Here is an 18,115-nt window from a genome sequence, read left to right on the forward strand (position 1 = left end):
AACCTCCACCTCCCAGGTTCCAGCAATTCGCCTGCCTCAGCCTCCTGAGTAGCTGGGATTATAGGTGCCTGCCACCACGCCTGGCTAATTTTTGTATTTTTTAGTAGAAAAAGGGTTTCATCACATTGGCCAGGCTGGTCTTGAACTCCCGACCTCAGGGCATCCACCTGTCTTGGCCTCCCAGAGTGCTAGGATTACAGGTGTGAGCCACCATACCTTGCCGACAATGCCTTATATTTATTGAGCACTTACTATATACCAGACTGCTCTTGGTGCTTTCCATGTGTGACCTCACTCAGTCTTTTCAGCAGCCTGAGGGCTAAGTACTATGCTCCTGTGTCATGGATTAGGTAGCATAACGTGTACTGAACACTTAACTACCTGCTCACCATCATGGTATATGCTTTGGATGCAACCTTTGATTACATCCTCCCCAAAAGTCTAATACAGCCTCTAGTACATGCCCACTTTACAGAGACCTAGATGAGGTAAACAACTTGACCAAGAGTACCTGTGAGGCTGGCACGTAAAGTTCTAGGGAAAAACAAGTCTTGTTTTAGAGAGGAAGCCGTAGGATGATGGAGAGTTCGTTCAGCAGCACACTCCTTCTTAGGTAGGTCTCACTTTTTTCCAAAGCACAGTGCACTCATCAAATGCTCATTGAGGCCGGGCGTGGTGGCTCATGCTTAGAATCCCCACATGTTGAGAGGCCAAGGTGGGAGGATTGCTTGAGTCCAGGAGTTTGAGACCAACCTGGGCAATATGCTGAAATCATATCTCTACAAAAAATTAAAAAGAATTAGCTGGGTGTGATGGCACGCACCCTCAGTTACGTGGAAGGCTGAGAGTGAGAGGATCGCTTGAGCCAGGGAGGTTGATGCTGCAGTCAGCTGTAATCGTGCCACTGCACTCCAGCCTGGGTGACAGACTGAGAACCTGTCTCAAAAAACACAAAAAAACATTCATTGAGCACCTACAGTATGTGCCAAGTTCTGTGCTTTTTGCTGGATACAGAAGGGAGCAAGCCTGGTCAACCATCTGCAGAGGGCAGGTCTTCCAGCGAGCTGGCTAAAGATTGGGAGGCTGCAATGAGTGAATCACGGTGGCGGGTACTCTGAAACGCATGGTTCTCAGACAGCTGTAGAGAGAGAAGTGGTATCCACCCTCACTCTTTCCCACCTGGAGCACATGCCATGTTTCACATTGGGTCCTGAGTTTGACCAAAGTCAGGAAAAGGATTTATAACCACATAGAATTGTAAAGTCAATTATTTTGTGGGGGGTTTCGCTCTAATAGTAATGATGACGTGAATTTGGATTAGATGTTTTTTATCCTGTGTTTGAACTACACTAACTTTTCTTTCTTTTTCCATAGGCAGTTTGCTGGATTTCCTGAAGAGCGACGAAGGTGGCAGAGTGCTGCTTCCAAAGCTCATTGACTTTTCTGCTCAGGTAAAAAAGCCCAATGTGCGTGTGCATTTGCAAAGGCTTCCCTGTGTCAAATTCATGAAGCAGTTATTATTCCAGGGAGAAGGAATTTTCGTTGAATGTTTTCCAGTAGCAGTTATGAGAAAAGACCCTCCACAGTACAATTCTAGGAAAGAGTAATAGGAGATTCTCATGGATCGTGTGCACGTGTCGAGTTTTGACCTGGATGTCGTCTTCTATTAGCCAAGCAGCCTCTTTCTACTTATGTTCGTTTCACAAGTCATAGAAACAGTGCAGCTGAATCAATCACTTTCTCAGCATTTGAGAGAGACAGTTCCACACTATATAAGCACAGCAACTTTTAAACGATGCGTATGTTTTATTTAAGTTACAAATTGAATGTGCTGATACTTTTAAGTCCTTCATATTCTTGAAAACAGAGGAACTATGTCTCTTTCCTACTCTTCCCTTCTCAGTCCTTCTTGTTGGATGTGCCATCAGGATTCTGTGAAATATTCATTTGTACTATTTTTAGTACTAGCCTAGGAGTTGCCTGTTTATTTACTTTGGAATCACATGTTTCCTGAAGTGTATTTAAGAGCACAGGCAGTTATCCAAAAGCCCTACAATGTGCCCAAAATATTAAGGAAATGCACACTTGAATGATGCCAGCTGCTGACTTTTATTAGTTTCATTGTGTCCATTCGTCATGTTCAGTAATTTGCTTGCTTGTTTCTCAGTATTGGTAATGAGTGGTTCCATGAAGCCCAGTGTTTGTAGCAAAGGAGATTTATAGAAGTCCTAGGGAAGGCTGGCCCCTCTGATCTTTCTTTTTTGCTCCCACTTCTTTTCTCAGACCCTCTTTTAGTTAGGAAATTGCTTTAGCCTTCTTGGGAAGGTGAGATCCAAGGAACGCTTGAGGACAGAGGTGAAGGACCTCACATAGATAGGGCTGGACATGGGCTCTGTAATAGAGGATCATGGGCTAAGCTGGCATTCAGCATCTGGAGACTGGAGTTTGTGTCCTGGCTCTGCCACTCGATAGCCATACTGCTTCCAAGAAAGTCCTTTGCCTATTTGGATTTCTTTATTTGCCTTTAAAACAGGAATGCTAATTCCTACTTTAAGGAGATAGCGTTGAGGGTCACATCAAACACAGATGTTGTGTTACATGCTTGGCATGGACACAAGCACCTCAGAGCCTGCTGGTGGAAGGTGGGAAAACCCAAGGGCGGGCAGTGCCCATCCTTCCAGTAAAGGTGTGTGATGGGTGAGTCACACTGCTCAGGCGCCCTCTCCGCTTCTGGGACTCGGCAAGCAAGTTCCTTATCTGAGTTGGAAATGCAAGTGTCCCCTGGAATGCCAGCATCTAATAAGAAAGAAACATAATTGCTGTGTTAGAACAGAGGGGCGAGGAAAGGACCCAGCAGCCCTGTCTTTTTAACCCTGTCCTCAAAGTCTCTACTGGGGCCCCTGGGAGGCTCCATGGGGTTCCAAGGTTTCCAGAACTATAGTTTGAAAACCACCACTCTGCAGTAAGAGGCTGGTTGGGGGCAGCTCTAGATCCTGTGTAGAAAACAGATTAGGAAATGGAGAAAGCAGAAGTCTGATAAATGGGTTATACTTACATGGTTCAATGAGGCCCTCTACTCAGATGGTGATTTGGGTGTCCCCGTGGGCCAAGAGACTTCAGGAGTATAGCAAAGCTTTGTCACTTGGACAGGGCTATGGAACATCCGGACACGTGGCCTGGAGGGCCTGAGTGGTCACAGCCATTCCATCTGCTGGGGGTCTGATCTGTGCCCACAGTTCTTTAGGGTAGAAATTACACACATTGGGGTGTGTACTGTACCCAGAGAATGACTTTGTTTTGTCACAGGGGTATTTCGTATTGGGTTTCGCCTGGCTTATCTTGTAAGACATTATCTTGACATAGTCAAAGCTTTTAAGGTCCAAGGCAAGGCCTCTATGCCGAGTCATTAATTTAGTGAATTACTATCATTACCTCAAAGAGTAATTTTTCTGACTTAGAAATAAATAGGGGGAGAAGTTACTTTCTAGACCTTTGTAGCTTATGAGGAAGGTAACCACAGAGGCTGACACTGACTGTGATTGTTGGGCCGTGGATTCCAGGGGGCTTCAGTTGACTCTCCTGTCGATTCTGATGGGGCCGAGCCCACTCAGTGACAGGAGTTGCTGAGGGCAGTCAAGACCAGCACCACTGGCCTCCATCCAAGCCAGTTTACCAAATCCAGCCTGTGCTGCGTGAGCTCATGTTCACAGGGTCTCTTTCCTAGCAGGGCCCCTTGGTAGAACCCGCAGGACATCTGGCTCAAGTGCATGGACTGCTCGATGTCACTGGGAGAGTCATGGGTCAGCAGTAGCCGGCCGGACCCTCAGCATGTTCGTTCAGCACAAAATTCATGTTCTTTACAGCTAAGCACTGGCTCCTTTGGAGTTCATCTTTGCTCAAGGTGCAATCCTCACTCAGACTCTTTCCTAGTCGTTCCCTCAAGGTGGAGCTGATGAGACCACCTGTTCCCCATCCTTAATCACTATCTGCTTCATGCACTTGTGGCTTTGCTTAATATAATACAGATAGTTTGAGAAGGGGGCCTTACCCTTGGCAACAAGTAGTAGAGCTTGTACATTTCAGCTTCTGCCCGAAATGGCATACCTTCCACTTCCTCTTTCTGCTCACTACGCCTGCTTCCCGGTCCGCCTGGAATGCCCTCACTGATGACCACTGCTACCCAGTGCTCCTCCTCCTCCTTCACGCACCTCTCTGAAATGATCTGTCTGTGCGGAGAAGGCCATCTCTAAATTATCTGACCTTTTCTTTTCTTTCATGTGCCACTAATTAACTCTCACTTTTCCATAGTGAATAACATGACAATGGTAAATATTATTAAAGCTGGCCCAGAGTGACAGAGATACCTGGTGCCCAGATACTTTGATAATACAACCTTTTCTATGCCTTCCCCCCACTTTACTATTAAGGGTGGAAATTTAGGAATAAAGCAGGAGAGGAATTATAGAAGTCCATTTGCTGTGTGAGCTCTAAACAGTTAGTAGGCTGTGCAATAATGATGAGGTTTGCTGTCTTCCATAACCCTTATCAATAGAGTCAGAGTTGGGAAATTGAGTGTTCGCAGGGGGTGTTTAATTTGGCAGATTTTCACAATGAGAGATTGGTCATTAGGAGATTGGTCATCCCTAGAAGAATACGGGAAACTGTGAGGGGCAAAGTTGGGACTTTTCCCACTGCCTGTATCTGGCCTCTTCTTCCCTCTCCCCAAGACCCACTTCCCCATGCCCTACTCTCCCCTCTGCATTCCCCTGTTGCCCATTGAGACAGGAAGTGGCTGGGTGCACATGACAGCCTCTCAGTTCATGTGAGAGCTGATTGCATCACTTCCTGTCTCAGGCTGAGTTCTGAAAGACTTGCCTGAACCCAAGTGTAATCCACACTCTCCAACCATCCACAGCCCATTCAACATAGACCAAGAAATCCTGACTAGAGCAGCTTTGCCCATTGCTTTTCTCTTCGTATTAAGTTAAGCATTGTAGTGCTTTCTGTGCTGAAATAGGAAAATATCTCTTTGCAAAGGAGGTTTGATACTTTCAGAGTGGAGAGGCTTTGCATAATTCCCTTCCAGCTTTGATGCCCCATGTCAGAGAAGAAAAATGAGCTTGGAAAGAAAAGGGGTTAAAACCAGTGGGGATTTCCTTCATCAGAAGCCGAGATGGAATCAGAGACTTGTCAAACTGAGAGGAAAAAGAAGTGAAAAATGTACTGTGGCAGTTTGGAGAACAAATAAATCATCTTGTAATCCAGACCAAGTGAATCAAAGCATTTATTACTCTTTGGTGGCAGTATCTCTCAAGTGCAAAACTTACTAAAAATGAAACGATTTTGAGTTAAATGTCAGGAAAAACTGCAAAATCAAGCCAAGCAAAGCGGCATGCACCTATGGTCTCAGCTACTTGGGAGGCTGAAATGGAAAGATTGCTTGTGGCCAGAAGTTCAGGACCAGCCTGTACAACAAGACAAAACAAAACAAAACAAAATTGCAAACTCAGAGTTGTTGTTATTATTCATAGCAACAAGTAACAATTTATTTTAGCTTCTTCTGGTTGACAAAGCACTTCCACCTCATTATTTAATTTGAGCCCAACAGCCTTGAAAGCATGTTTTTTCTTCTTTAGTACCTCTTACAGGTCAAGAGAGGAACTTGAACTTGTCCAAGGTTACAGAGCTAGTAGGCGGAATTGCTGGGACTTGATCCAGGGACTTCTGACCCGAGATAACAGATTCTTTCCTCTGCAGCTGCTCTTGTCTTGGGTTACAGTTGCTGCTACGGTCATTTTGCACCCAGCACTACTGTGATATGCATTTTCCCCCGTTATGGATTTTGACCATCAGAATTAATGCTTTCTGTAGATTTTTTCCCCTTAAAAGTCTTTATTGCCTAGATGGAGGTTATGCTCAAGGTATATTTTGCCCCCAGTATTAAATTTAAAGCCACATTTTAGGGTGGAAATTGGTAAAATGAGGAAGGTAGGAAAACTGAGTCTATCTATGAAGTTCTCGACCTTTTGAGTAGGAGGGCCTTTTAACAGCAGAGCTTTCTGAGCACACCCACATAGCTGTAGCTACTGAGGGAGAAAACAGTGTATAGATTGGGAATACCTTGTAATATCTCTTGGTTGAAACTCACCAGTCTGTTGGTAAATCAGGCTTGAATGATCTAGAGGGGGAAGTTCTCGGGAAGTTTCTAGAATATTTGCCAATATCATCCAAAATGGGTCTCCTTCTTCTGTCTCTTTGTCAGGAATGTAAGAGATGTGTGAAATGCTCATATTCCGCCTCAAGGCTATTAGCCCAGTGAATCAACTGCTTTATCTTCAAAGGCTTTATTAGTAATAACCTTTGATTGATAGCATCATCATGTTTAGTTCACTTAAACTGGAGGAAGAGTTGCATTGAGACGTCGAGTGTGCATTGAATGTGGCAAATGGAAGCCACAGGTGACTGACGTGGTTTGTGCTTTAACCAGGAGGTCAGATGTGCTCCCACGCCACATGTAATCTCCTCTCCACATGGAAATTCTCATACATGACTCTTAATGAGGCCTACACATTCCCAATCAGTCTTTTACGCATAAGAGCCTCCTCAGAGAGAAAAAAAGCCAGCACTGAAGAAGGCATTCCTGAATTTCATAGAGGAATCTGAGCCAGGCATTGCTCTGGGTATAGGGGCCATGTGTGGTCAGGATGTGATGGCCCCTAAGTGGACATCGCTTGGAGCTGATGCTTGGAAACCTCGGTTTTCTCGGTATACAAATGTCAACACAGCAGGTGGTGAGCTCTTTCTGCAGAATTTGAGAAATGTTGCTGTGATTTTGCGAATGGACCCTACATGACGTTAATGATGGAGAAATCACTGAGCGAAGAGCCAGAAAACCTGCTTCTGCGTGGGGAAAATCACCCTGTGGGCCCCAGTGTCCTCATCTGTGAGGTGGGAGGCACGGGTTGGGTTTCCCACAGCCTCGGCTCTCACATTCCGTGACTAGGGCCATCTCCTTCTATTTAGACTACCTATGTGAATCGTCACCCAAAAGTTAAAATTAATAATTCCAAGACTATGCAGATGACATCAATATAAGATTTTAACATTGTTAGAAATAAAGGAGCACAAATAGGTCACTTGGATGCAGTACCCACATGTTGGGCACCTAAATGCTCTGTTTATCTTTTTTGAATCATGAGGGTTATGTTTTCAGTTTAAACTTTGACCGTGAACTTAGAAAATGGATAAATGAAACAAGAGTTACTGTCAGAATTGCAAAACAGGATCACACGCGGTTTCCTTCTGAAAAAGCCAAAGGAATAGGAAACTGTCATTTAAAAATAGTATAAAACAGGAACTATTTTTTTGGTAAGGTGGGGGTGGACTGTTTTGCATATTTAAGTAAGAGGAATCATGACTGGCTGTTAAAATAGCAAATAAGGGATAATTTATTTTTGTTCTGAATTTGATTGGAAAGCTTTCTAGTGCCCAAGAGAAGCTTTGGGTAAGTGTATGGCAGAGGTGGTGTCGCTGTTGGCCTGCAGGCAAGCTGTGTCTCTTATCTTCATGTTATTTTGATCAGGGGTGGCAATTTCTGGTGAGTGCTACCATAAGTCACAAAATAATGTTCCCTTTGGGTATTCATCGTGGAATCCTGCAAGGCTAGGACTAAATTGACATGGTTTAGGAGTAGGCAGAGTCTATCCCCCATCGGCCACAATTGAAAAGTGGAGATGAAAGCAGTTTGAAATTAGCCGGGCGTGGTGGTGCATATCTGTAATCCCAGCTACTCTGGAGGCTGAGGTAGGAGAAGCACTTGAATCCTGGAGGCGGAGGTTGTCCTGACCTGAGATCTCGCCAGTGCACTGCAGCCTGGTGACAGAGTGAGACTCCATCTCAAAAAAGAAAGAAAGAAAGAAAGAAAGAGAGAAAGAGAGAAGAAAGAGAAAGAGAGAAAGAGAGAAAGAAAAGAAAGAAAGAAAGAAAAAAAGAAAGAAAGAAAGAAAGAAAGAAAGAGAAAGAAAGAAAGAAAGAGAAGAAAGAAAGAAAGAATAAAGAAAAGAAAGCATTTTGAAGGAAGTAGTGAAGGGCAAATTCCAGCTGACCTTTATCTCCAGCACTGGGCCTGCTCTCCCTGCGCCCCCCTCACCCTCTTGGTGTGTCCCCCTCCCTTTCACCCACACATGTCCTGAGCACAGCCAGGCACTATGTGGAGAGGGGTGAGCAAAGGGCACATGGCGTGGAGGAGGGGGCAGGTAAGTTACAGGAAAAGACAGGGTACAGCTCTGAGATACGGCAAGGGCTGTCAGAGCCAGCACTGCATGCTGCTTTCAGAATACATGGAAGAGGATGGAGCATAGTAGGGTGGGGTAGCAGGCGGAAGGTGGGCTTCCTAGAAGAGGTGACCCTGAGAGCCAGGATTGGCACTGCTAGCTTGGGAAGGGATTGGATGCAGGGATGGGTCTTCAGTTGTGGGAACCTGGTGCATAAGAGGACAGAAAAGGAGCACACAGGGGTGCAAGTGGGGGTGTATGGAGAGAACAGCTTGGGGGGCACTCTGAGAGACATGGACATTAAGGAAACTAGGCCAGGCGCAGTGGCTCACGCCTGTAATCCCAGCACTTTGGGAGACTGAAGTGGGTGGATTACCTGAGATCAGGAGTTCGAGACCATCCTGGTCAACATGGTGAAACCCCATCTCTACTAAAAATACAAAACATTAGCTGGGCATGGTGGCACGTGCCTGTAATCCCAGCTACTCAGGAGGCTGAGGCAGGAGAATGCTTGAACCTGGGAGGCAGAGGTTGCAGTGAGCCAAGATCGTGCCATTGCACTCCAGCCTGGGCGACAAGAGTGAGACTCCGTTTCAGAAAAACAAACAAACAAAAAAAAATGGGGGGCAGGGGAACTAGATATGTTCACTCTGAGTTGTGGAGAAGTAAACTGTTTTGTAGATAACTAGTTTAAAAATGTATTTGCAAAAAATAAAAATGCTTATACTCAGCAAATAGTTTCAAAAGGACTTACAGTTTTACCCTTTTAGTCAAAGCATGCCTTTTAGTCATTAGTGGCTCCTTTTGTATTTACTGTAGTATGTGTTCATGTTACCTCTGTTCCCCTCCAACACACCAAGGTGTTCTTTATAGAAATTGGTCTGTTTTGACTATGGAGAATCACAGGGTTTTCAGCTTTTCAAGCTCCTGATTTTGTTTTATTACTGTTTTTGTTGTTGTTTTGTCTTGGTTTTTTAAACTGAGACCAGGAAGGGTGGGATGGAAAAGGAATGGGAGAGTTTGCGTTCTAGCCCAGAGCTCATGTCTGCCTGCCACAGTGGCTCACGCTGGTAATCCCAGCACTTCGGGAGGCTGAAGTGGGAGGACTACTTGAGGCCAGGAGTTTGAGACCAGCCTGGGCAACACAGTGAGACTCCCGTCTCTACAAAAAAAACAAAAAAAATTAGCTAGGCTTGATGGTCGTGCCTGTAATCCCAGCTACTTGGGAGGCTGGAAGGACAGGATTGCTTGAACCCGGGAAGTTGAGGCTCAAGTGAGCTATGATCACGCCCACTGCACCCCAGCCTAGGTGACAGAGCAAGACCCTGCCTCTAAAACACAAAGCAAACGCAAACAGAGCTCATCTCTAAAGGGTACACCTGAAACGCGCAGTACTTACTCTAAGCTTTTTCAGTTCAGAGCTAGATTCTCAGGCCGCCTCCCCGCCCCTCACTAAAACCAAAAAGCACCTTCAGGAGTTTAGCCTAAGGTTGGAGATAACCCTCTCAACCAAGTGGCTTCCTGATGCTGCCCCGAAGCAGGTGTGAGGTCTGCGTTAGGAAACGGATGCAGGCTGCCTGGGGATAATGCAGATCGACTGAGCATTGCCGCAGGAATGTGATAGGATGAGACCTGTGCTTTAAAAATTGCCCTGACCACCGTATACCAAAATGACTAGAAGGGATGAAAGCTAGAGTCCAGGCATGAGGGAGGGAGGATGGGCCTGAGGGAGGTCAGTGTTCCCCATCACAGGCACACAGAAATAGAGAGGGAATGTGCCTGGGGCAGCTGAGGACTGGCATCGCGGGCGCGGGCCTGAAGTGGCTGATGAAATTAGTTTGGCTGGACTGGGTTTGAAGTGCCATGAAACATCAGCTAGAGATGGGCAGCTAGAGTGGACAGGCGTTTTAGTATAGAGGTCTGGGGCTAGAGGCTTCAGGGAGGCTGGCGCTGCAGATGGTCATATAAATAGAGGTTGGATGAGGTCCGGTAGAGAGTGTGGGAAGAGGCAGAGGACAGCCCCAGGCAGGCCTGTAAGGAGGAGGTGGGGTTGCAGCGCAGGTGACACGGAGTTCTGATGCACAGTCAGAGAACACGGAAGCTGCCACTGGACTTTGCGACAGGGAAGTCTGAGAACCTGGCTGGACCCTTCTCGATGTCATAGTTTGGGTGAAAGCCAAGGCCTCGGCCTCTCTCCCTCTTCCTGATTCCTAGAACCCTGTTCTCTGCCTGCACAGCCCCCTCCCTAGTCCTGGCTGATTTCTCTTCCCCTTTCTCTTTCTCCTCTGTGGCCGCTTTTCCCTGTATGCCCCCCTGAATACTCGCCACGGCACACTCTTGAAAAACCATGATTTTTCTTTGCACTTAAATGAAACCCTGCACTCATTCCTTTTTGAAACGGAGTTTCGCTCTCGTTGCCCAGGCTGGAATGCAATGGTGCAATCTCCACTTACCACTACCTCCACCTCCCCAGTTCACGTGATTCTCCTGCCTTAGCGTCCTGAGTAGCTGGGATTACAGGCGTGTGCTACCACGCCCGGCTAATTTTGAATTTCTAGTAGAGACGGGGTTTCTCCATGTTGGCAGGCTGGTCTTGAACTTCTGACCTCAGGTGATCTGCCTGCCTTGGCCTCCCAAAGTGCTGATGGATTACAAGCATGAGCCACTGCGCCCAGTCTCATTTTTTTTTTTTTAAATAAGTTCATATTGATTTTCTTCTTTGATGCAATAAAAGGAAATAAAATTACTGAGAGAGGGACTTAAATTATTGGTCTTTTTAAAAATATGGTTTTGTAGACTTCTGTAGAAACACAGTGTTCCTCACCCACCCTGGGAGCGTGTGCTGGAAGCATTTGTGTCTGTAGCTATGCAGCTCCTGGGGCTTTGTGAAACACAATGAGACGCGTTTTAAAACTGAGTCACCAAAAGTAGGCCTTGCCCCCAGTTGAAATGGGTTTGGTTAGAATGTATATTCCAAGGTCAGTTTGGTGCCTGGAATGCGTTTCCCCAGGTTTCACTGAGGATCAGATCTTGGGCCTCCACCCAGCACAGCTCTGCAGATCTCACCCTGATTCGATGACACCCCAGGAAATGGTGTGTCTAGGTTCTTTGGTATGGTTTCTTTTTTTATTTTTTGTATTTTTTTTTAAGATGGGGTTTCATCATGTTGGCCAGGATGGTCTCGATCTCCTGACATCGTGACCCACCCTCCTTGGCCTCCCAAAGTGCTGGGATTACAGGCAGCTCCTCTCTGCCTCAGCAGCAGCCTGACACCCTGTGCAAGGCTCAGAGGGATGCCACAATGGCTCTGGGGCTGCCAGAGGGCCGCCCACCGTAGTGCGGAAGACCCCAACAGAGCTGCTGCCGCAGTTGCTGCCTCTTGGCCTCATCCTCTCCCCACAGCAAGACCCTGGAGAGGAGGCCCGCAGCTGACAGCCCTCCAGAGGCCCTGCCCCAGTGGCCACCCTCAGAGCCCATGCACACAGGCAGCATTCCACCTAGGCAGGCCACAGGCCCTGGGAGGTGGCCACACAGGGTCCCCCTGAGCCACGGCTGTCTCAGCCAGTGGTCACTCACTGCCAAGACCTCCCCACTCCTAAGCAAATCCTCTCATTTCTTCTTCCAAAATAGATCTCCCTCCTCCAGGTCACCATTGTCTCTCATCTGCACCATTGCAGTTGCCGCTTTTATTTTTTTCTTTTTTGAGACGGGGTCTCGCTATGTTGTCCAGGCTGGCGTGCAGTGGCTATTCATAGGCGCAATCCCACTACTCCTAAGCACTACTCCTAACCGACCTGGGCCGGTTCACCCCTTCTTAACCAACCTAGAGATCCTCCGCTCCCAGGAGTCACCATATTGATTCCGAACTTAGTGTAGCACACTGCAGCCCAGAGCTCCTGGGCTCAAGCAATTCTCCTGCCTCCCAAGTAGCTGGGATTACAGGCACACACTATTGTGCCCCAAAGTTGCTTCTTTACGGGTGTTGTCCAGTTTGGCAAACAGAAGAAATTCGAGGTGCACAGGCAAATTTGGATTTTGGATAAAAATAGCTTTTAGCAGAAGGGTGCCCATGTGTCTGCCTGGACAGCCCTGCTTTTAATGGGCCTCCCTCCTGTCTCTGGCCACCCTCTGTCCAAGTTCCACAGAGTAGGCAGGGACAACTGGATGGTTTTAAATTTTTTGCCTTTTTAAAACTCTGGTGGTAAAATAAACACAAAGTACGCCATTTTAACCGTGTCAAAGTTGTTGGCAGTAAGAACATTCACATTGCTGAGAAACCATCACTAACATCCATCTGTAGAACTCTTTCATCTTCCCAGACAAAAACTCTGCGTCCACTCGATGCCAGCTCCCCGCAGCCCCTGCTTGCCCCTGGCCACCCCCGTGCTGTTTTCGGTCTCTGTGAATCTTACAGACTGGATAGTTTTGCACACCTGCTCAGCTCTGTTCAGTGGGTTCCCACCACACCCGCAGACTCCCAACACCTGTGCATTCGACTGATTCCTCAGCACTGAGCCCACCACGCTCTTTCCTAACCCAGTGCCTCTCCAGAGTCCACTTCCTGGAAGCTCCCACCCTTTGTTCTAAGCCATGCCACACCTATCAACAGACACCTTCCCTGACCTTCCTTCTAAAGCATTTCCATCCCAGCCCCCTGCGCACTCCATCCTCCTCTGTCTTGGTCCCCACCCATTTCTTCCATAGCATGTACTGCCATTTGAATTTTTTGGTAAGTTCATATTTACTTTTCATCCCTAGCACTTAGCACAGTGCCTTGTATACAGCAGGTGCTCAGAAATGCTTGCTGGATGACTATATTGGCCACTTAAAGTGGGGATTGACTATATTCAGTTTCAAACAATAAATTCTTTATTCTCTGCGTCATACAGCTCTGAATGAGTAACTAGAAGAACATACTTTTTGTGTGTTTAAAATTTTTTTTAATACAGAGATAGGGAGCTGGGCGCAGTGGCTCACGCCTGTAATCCCAGCACTTTGGGAGGCTGAGATGGGCAGATCACAAGGTCAGGAGTTCAAGACCAGTCTGACCAACATGGTAAAACCCCATCTCTACTAAAAATACAAAAATTAACTCAGCATGGTGGCACACGCCTGTAATCCCAGCTACTCAGGAGGCTGAGGCAGGAGAATTGCCTGAACCTGGGAGACGGAGGTTGCAGTGAGCAAGATTGTGCCACTGCACTCCAGCCTGGGCGACAGGGCGAGGCTTCGCCTCAAAAAAACAAAACAAAAAACAAAACAGAGATAGGGTCTCATATGTTGTTGAGGCTGGTCTTGAACTCCTGGGTTCAAGCAATCCTCCCGCCTCAGCCTCCCAAAGTGCTGAGATTAGAGGTGTGAGCCAACGTGCCTGGCCAGAACACATGTTTTAAAAAGGTTTTCTGAGTCATTATTCAAGGATATTTAACAGTAAAGTATTTTCTTCTTCCCCTTCCTCTAAGGTGTACTTTCCTGCACAAAACGTAACTCACTGGTTGAAATAAAAGTGAGAAAAGAAGAAGGACGTAGAATATAAGTATCTGGGCCTGTGGGAAAAACAAAGAGCTGCTTTGTTTTGCATTCCTCGTGGTATAAAGAACACCAGGAGGAATGAGAAATTATAAATGAAGCATTTGACATTGAGGCCAATGGCAGAGAATTCTGCTTAATTTGGAGGGAAAAACCCCCACAACTGAACGGGTTTGTCCTCCCCCAGTGTCAGGCAGGGCCTCTCGTGGCCTCTCCCTCCCACTGAACAGAGACTTCTCAGCACCTGCTGGCAGAGGCTGATGCTGGAGTTCCTGGGTGATGGGCTGGCGGATTCTTCACAAAGTCAGGATTTCCAGCTCTTGTTCATTTTCCTCCCAGTGCCTCCAGTGTCTGTAACATGACTATCTGGCAGTGTTACGTGGTACAGAGCCAACTACTTGCATGATTATTAAGATTACATTTATACTTCAGGTCGAGTATCTCTTATTCAAAATGCTTAGGTCCAGAAGTGCTTCCGGTTTTTTTTTTTTTAATTCCCAGGTTTTGGAATATCTGCATTATACTTATTTCAAAGGATTTCAAAAGGTTTGAATTTTTGCGCAGTTTGGATTTTGGATTTTTAGATTAGGTATGCTCAGCTGGTCCTATTGTCAGTGGGACTAACGGTGTGTTCAGCTGAGGTGTTTTTGATGCATTGCAAGGAGCTGTATGGCTTGATCTTCTTTACCATTTCCAGACCTTCTACCTCCCCCACCGGGGACCCCCAGCTTTAGAGTCCACGCCATCAGACTGTGCCAGGCAGACTGCCTCACCGCGGTGGTCCTCGGATCCCCAAACACTCCTCCATGGGCGCTCGCTGTTCCCAGCACAGCCATGTCATCATTCTATCATTTGTAGCCATCCCCACCCCATTCTCTGTTCCTTGACTTCCACCCTACAAGTCTCTGTCCTCTCCCCTCTAGCCACTCCGTGGTTGACCGTCCCACTGCCCTCTGCTCCATTTGATCATTTCCACTTCAGCCATGGTCTCCCTTCTGTCCACTCACCCTCCAGTGCCCCTGCCCCTGCAGCCTCCGTGCGCCAGCACTTGCCATCCCTGGAACCTGCCTGTCCCTACCCAACTCCTGCTTCTCTCCTCCCCGAGCTTGGAGGCACTCATCGCCCCTCCCCCATGTCATATGCACCTGGTAAAATCCCAGCCCTATGGAAGTCCGACCCTTCACCTGTTTTGCCCCGACGTCCACACTGCGGACTGTGACCAACACCCAGCAGCTTTCTGCATTTCCAGTTCAAGAGAACCAGGCTGAGGAGCCTCCCAAACCCCGACGTGTGCCCAGTCCACTCCGTCTCACTGCCTGCTAGAAAGGGTCCCGCCGTCCCTTTCCCTTCCCACAGACCTCCCCCTGCTCGCCTCTCTCTCTCAGTGGATTCCCTGCTGTCTTTTTCCCTGAGACGGGAGAAGCCCCCGGCCAAGCGCCCCCACAGGCACCCCGTCCTGTGCTCTCTTGCTGTTTCAAAACGTTGTTCTAGAAATTCCGCACTGGCGTTCTCCCTCAGTTCTGCGCCTTCCATAGGAATCAGAGTAGAGCCTTCTCTTTCCCCTACAGCCCTCTCCAGCTGCCTTGGCCTCCAGGCGCCTCCTCCCCATGACAACGAAAGTGCTTGCAGCACGGTGCTCAGTTTCCCCAGTTCTCCCCCACCCGCCTTCTCTCCACCACCCGACCCCAGCAGCGCAAGTCAGCAGTGACCCTCAGGACGCTGCGTCCAAAGGGCACCCATGTCTCAGCGTCTTCCTAGGTGCCCGCCAGCGGGGTCTGCTGCTTCGGGTCTCTCGCACGGCACCCCCACGGCACGTTTTCCTCCTTGGGCTTCTGGGATGCTGTTCTCTGCTTTTCCTTCCCCGTCAGCAGCCAGCTCCCCAAATCCATAAACCTCGCAGTGTTCCGGAGCTCAGTATTTCAACCTCTTCTTTCTCCGCACTAGATCTAAGTGATTCCATTGAAAGCACTGTATTCATTTCCTGGGGCTGCCAGGGGACTTTCAAACAACAGAAATTAATTTTCCTGCAGTCCTGAAGGCCAGAAGTCTGGAATGAAGGTGTAGGCAGGCCTGGGCTCCTGGGTTCTTGGGAAGCCTTCCAGGCCTCTTCCAGCTCCTGTGCTCCCCGTTCCATTCCAGGTCTTGTTGGCCACACTGCTCCTGTCCCCGCCTGTCTTCCAGTGGCCTTCTCAGTGTGTCTGTCTCAGACCTCCCTCTGCCATTCTCTCATAAAGATACTGTTGGTTGGATTTAGGGTCCACCCGAAATGCAGGGTGGGATTTCACTTCAAGATCCTTGATTAAATCTGGATTTAATCTCTATTTCCAAATAAGGCCACATTCTGAGGTTCCGGGTGGTCGTGAGTTTTGCGGGGACACTAGTTAATCCAGCACAGCTGTCTAGACTCCGGCCACTCCGAAGCTTCTAGCTCCAGCCCACACTCCTCCTGCGAGCCCCTCCTGGTTCAGCATCTGCCAGAAGATGTGTGGTGGGCACATCAAGCTCAACACACCCCAATTCAGTGCCTATTACCCCTCTTTCCGAAACTGTGCCAGCTGCCATCTTCTCCCTTTTGTTGATGGCAGCTCTGTCCTTCGAGTTGTCAGGTCCCAACACTCAAAATCATTCTGAGTCTCTTCCTGTTACACTGCGTGTCCAATTCCTCAGCAAGTCTGTGGTTCTACCATCAAAGTAGATGTGCCTTCCTAACTCCCCCACATGGTCACCCTGACCGCACTCGAATACCCACTCAAAACGAGCGATCTAGGTGGGCACAATGGCTCTCGCCTGTAATCCCGGCACTTTGGGAGACTGAGGTGGGCGGATCACGAGGTCAGGAGTTCAAGACCAGCCTGGCCAATATGGTGAAACCCATCTCTACTAATAATACAAAAAAAAAAATCAGCTGAGCATGATGGTGCATGCCTGTAGTCCCACCTACTTGGGAGGCTGAGGCAGAAGAATTGCTTGAACCTGGGAAGCAGAGGTTGCAGTAAGCTGAGACTCCCGCCACTGCACTCCACCTGGATGATAGTGAGACTCAAAAAAAAATGAGTGATCCAGGCGCTGCCTGTCTACTCTTGTGCTCAGCTGTGGCTCCCCCCAGCCGAGTGGTCACGCAGCAGTCAGAGCAATGCTTTGAGGCATAAATCAGACAACCCCTCACTCTCAGCCCCCTAGTTCCTCCTGGCCTCACTCCAAATGCAGATGGAAGTCCTCACAATGGCCATTTGCCTGCAGTGTGTGTCCGGGCTGATGTAGATTTGATTTCAGAAGTTACTCCTTTTCAGACATTTTTTATTGCCTCATTTGTTTGGAAATCTATGTTTCCAGGTTTCATACACTTATCATTAAACTCACCTTGGATTCTTGTTTAAAATCTGCAGGTGTCTAGCTAGGTCCCTCTTCCTGTTAGCAGTCATTAAGGGGTAGGACCCTGAACAAGCCACGGGGGTCCCGTGGGCTTGGATAGTCAGGAAACACTGCCATCAAGAAGCTGCTGAACCGAGTGAGTGATCCTTTTTCTAGGTCACACATCTTGCAGGGGAATACTGCTTTTCCCATTAAAGAGCTGCCGTGCTGAGGAGGATCTGTATTTCTCTCACTGCTCTAACTGGATGAAGCCCAGGAATTGTTTGTCCAAATCACTGGGCATGGACAAGTCCTACCTGGTGAGCAAAATGCTTGACCTTGCTTCTTGCTCAGCTTCAGCCCTTGCAGCCCCGCCCGCCCGCTCCTGCGCCCACATCCTTAGGAAAAGGAAAACGCAGGAGCAGCCACAGAGGGCAGACATCACAGGCTTCCCTCGTAAACACACAGTATTTTGAAAACGTACTTCAAAGGGGTTGAAATATAAATAAAGATGATAGCAAATCTGTTTCAGGTATATTTGGAACTTATTAGATCTTGTTCAGACTTCCTTTAAGTTTGTCACAGAACAAATAAGTCAGGGACTGTTTTCAGAGCTTAGGCGCTGGCCTTGTACAGGAGTTGTTTTCAGAATAACACACGTCAGGTTCTTGAAGGTATTTTGTCTTAGTTGAAATATAGCACAGCTGCCTGCTATGTATGTTCTTCTTCTCAGCTATCTGACATGGTGTATATTCCTTTGCTGAATTATTATTTTCTGTCTTCCCCCATTAGAGGGTAAACTCTGCAGGCAAGGACTGTTTAGCGGACTTGTAACTGTGTGGGGCTCCTGCTGTACAGGGAGGACTGTGTGTGATTGGCTGGAAGCGGGGAATGTCAGTTCTCAATGGAGATACCTTGACCTTCAGTCTTTTTTTTTTTTTTTTTTTTTGAGATGGAGTTTC

The 18,115-nt window shown here is 47.7% G+C and overlaps 1 protein-coding gene across 2 annotated transcripts in view; it reads left to right on the forward strand.

Annotated features, from left to right (window-relative positions):
- The window catches only part of LYN (LYN proto-oncogene, Src family tyrosine kinase), a 141,930-nt gene that overhangs the window by 92,730 nt on the left and 31,085 nt on the right, over positions 1-18,115 (forward strand). For both annotated transcript variants that reach the window (XM_017531818.2, XM_017531819.2), the window contains exon 10: positions 1,375-1,451. In XM_017531818.2, coding sequence (XP_017387307.1) covers positions 1,375-1,451 — 77 coding nt within the window. The remainder of the gene's footprint in view (positions 1-1,374; positions 1,452-18,115) is intronic.

Source organism: Cebus imitator, unplaced genomic scaffold (assembly GCF_001604975.1).
Source record: "Cebus imitator isolate Cc_AM_T3 unplaced genomic scaffold, Cebus_imitator-1.0 Scaffold73, whole genome shotgun sequence".
Lineage (NCBI taxonomy): Eukaryota > Metazoa > Chordata > Mammalia > Primates > Cebidae > Cebus > Cebus imitator.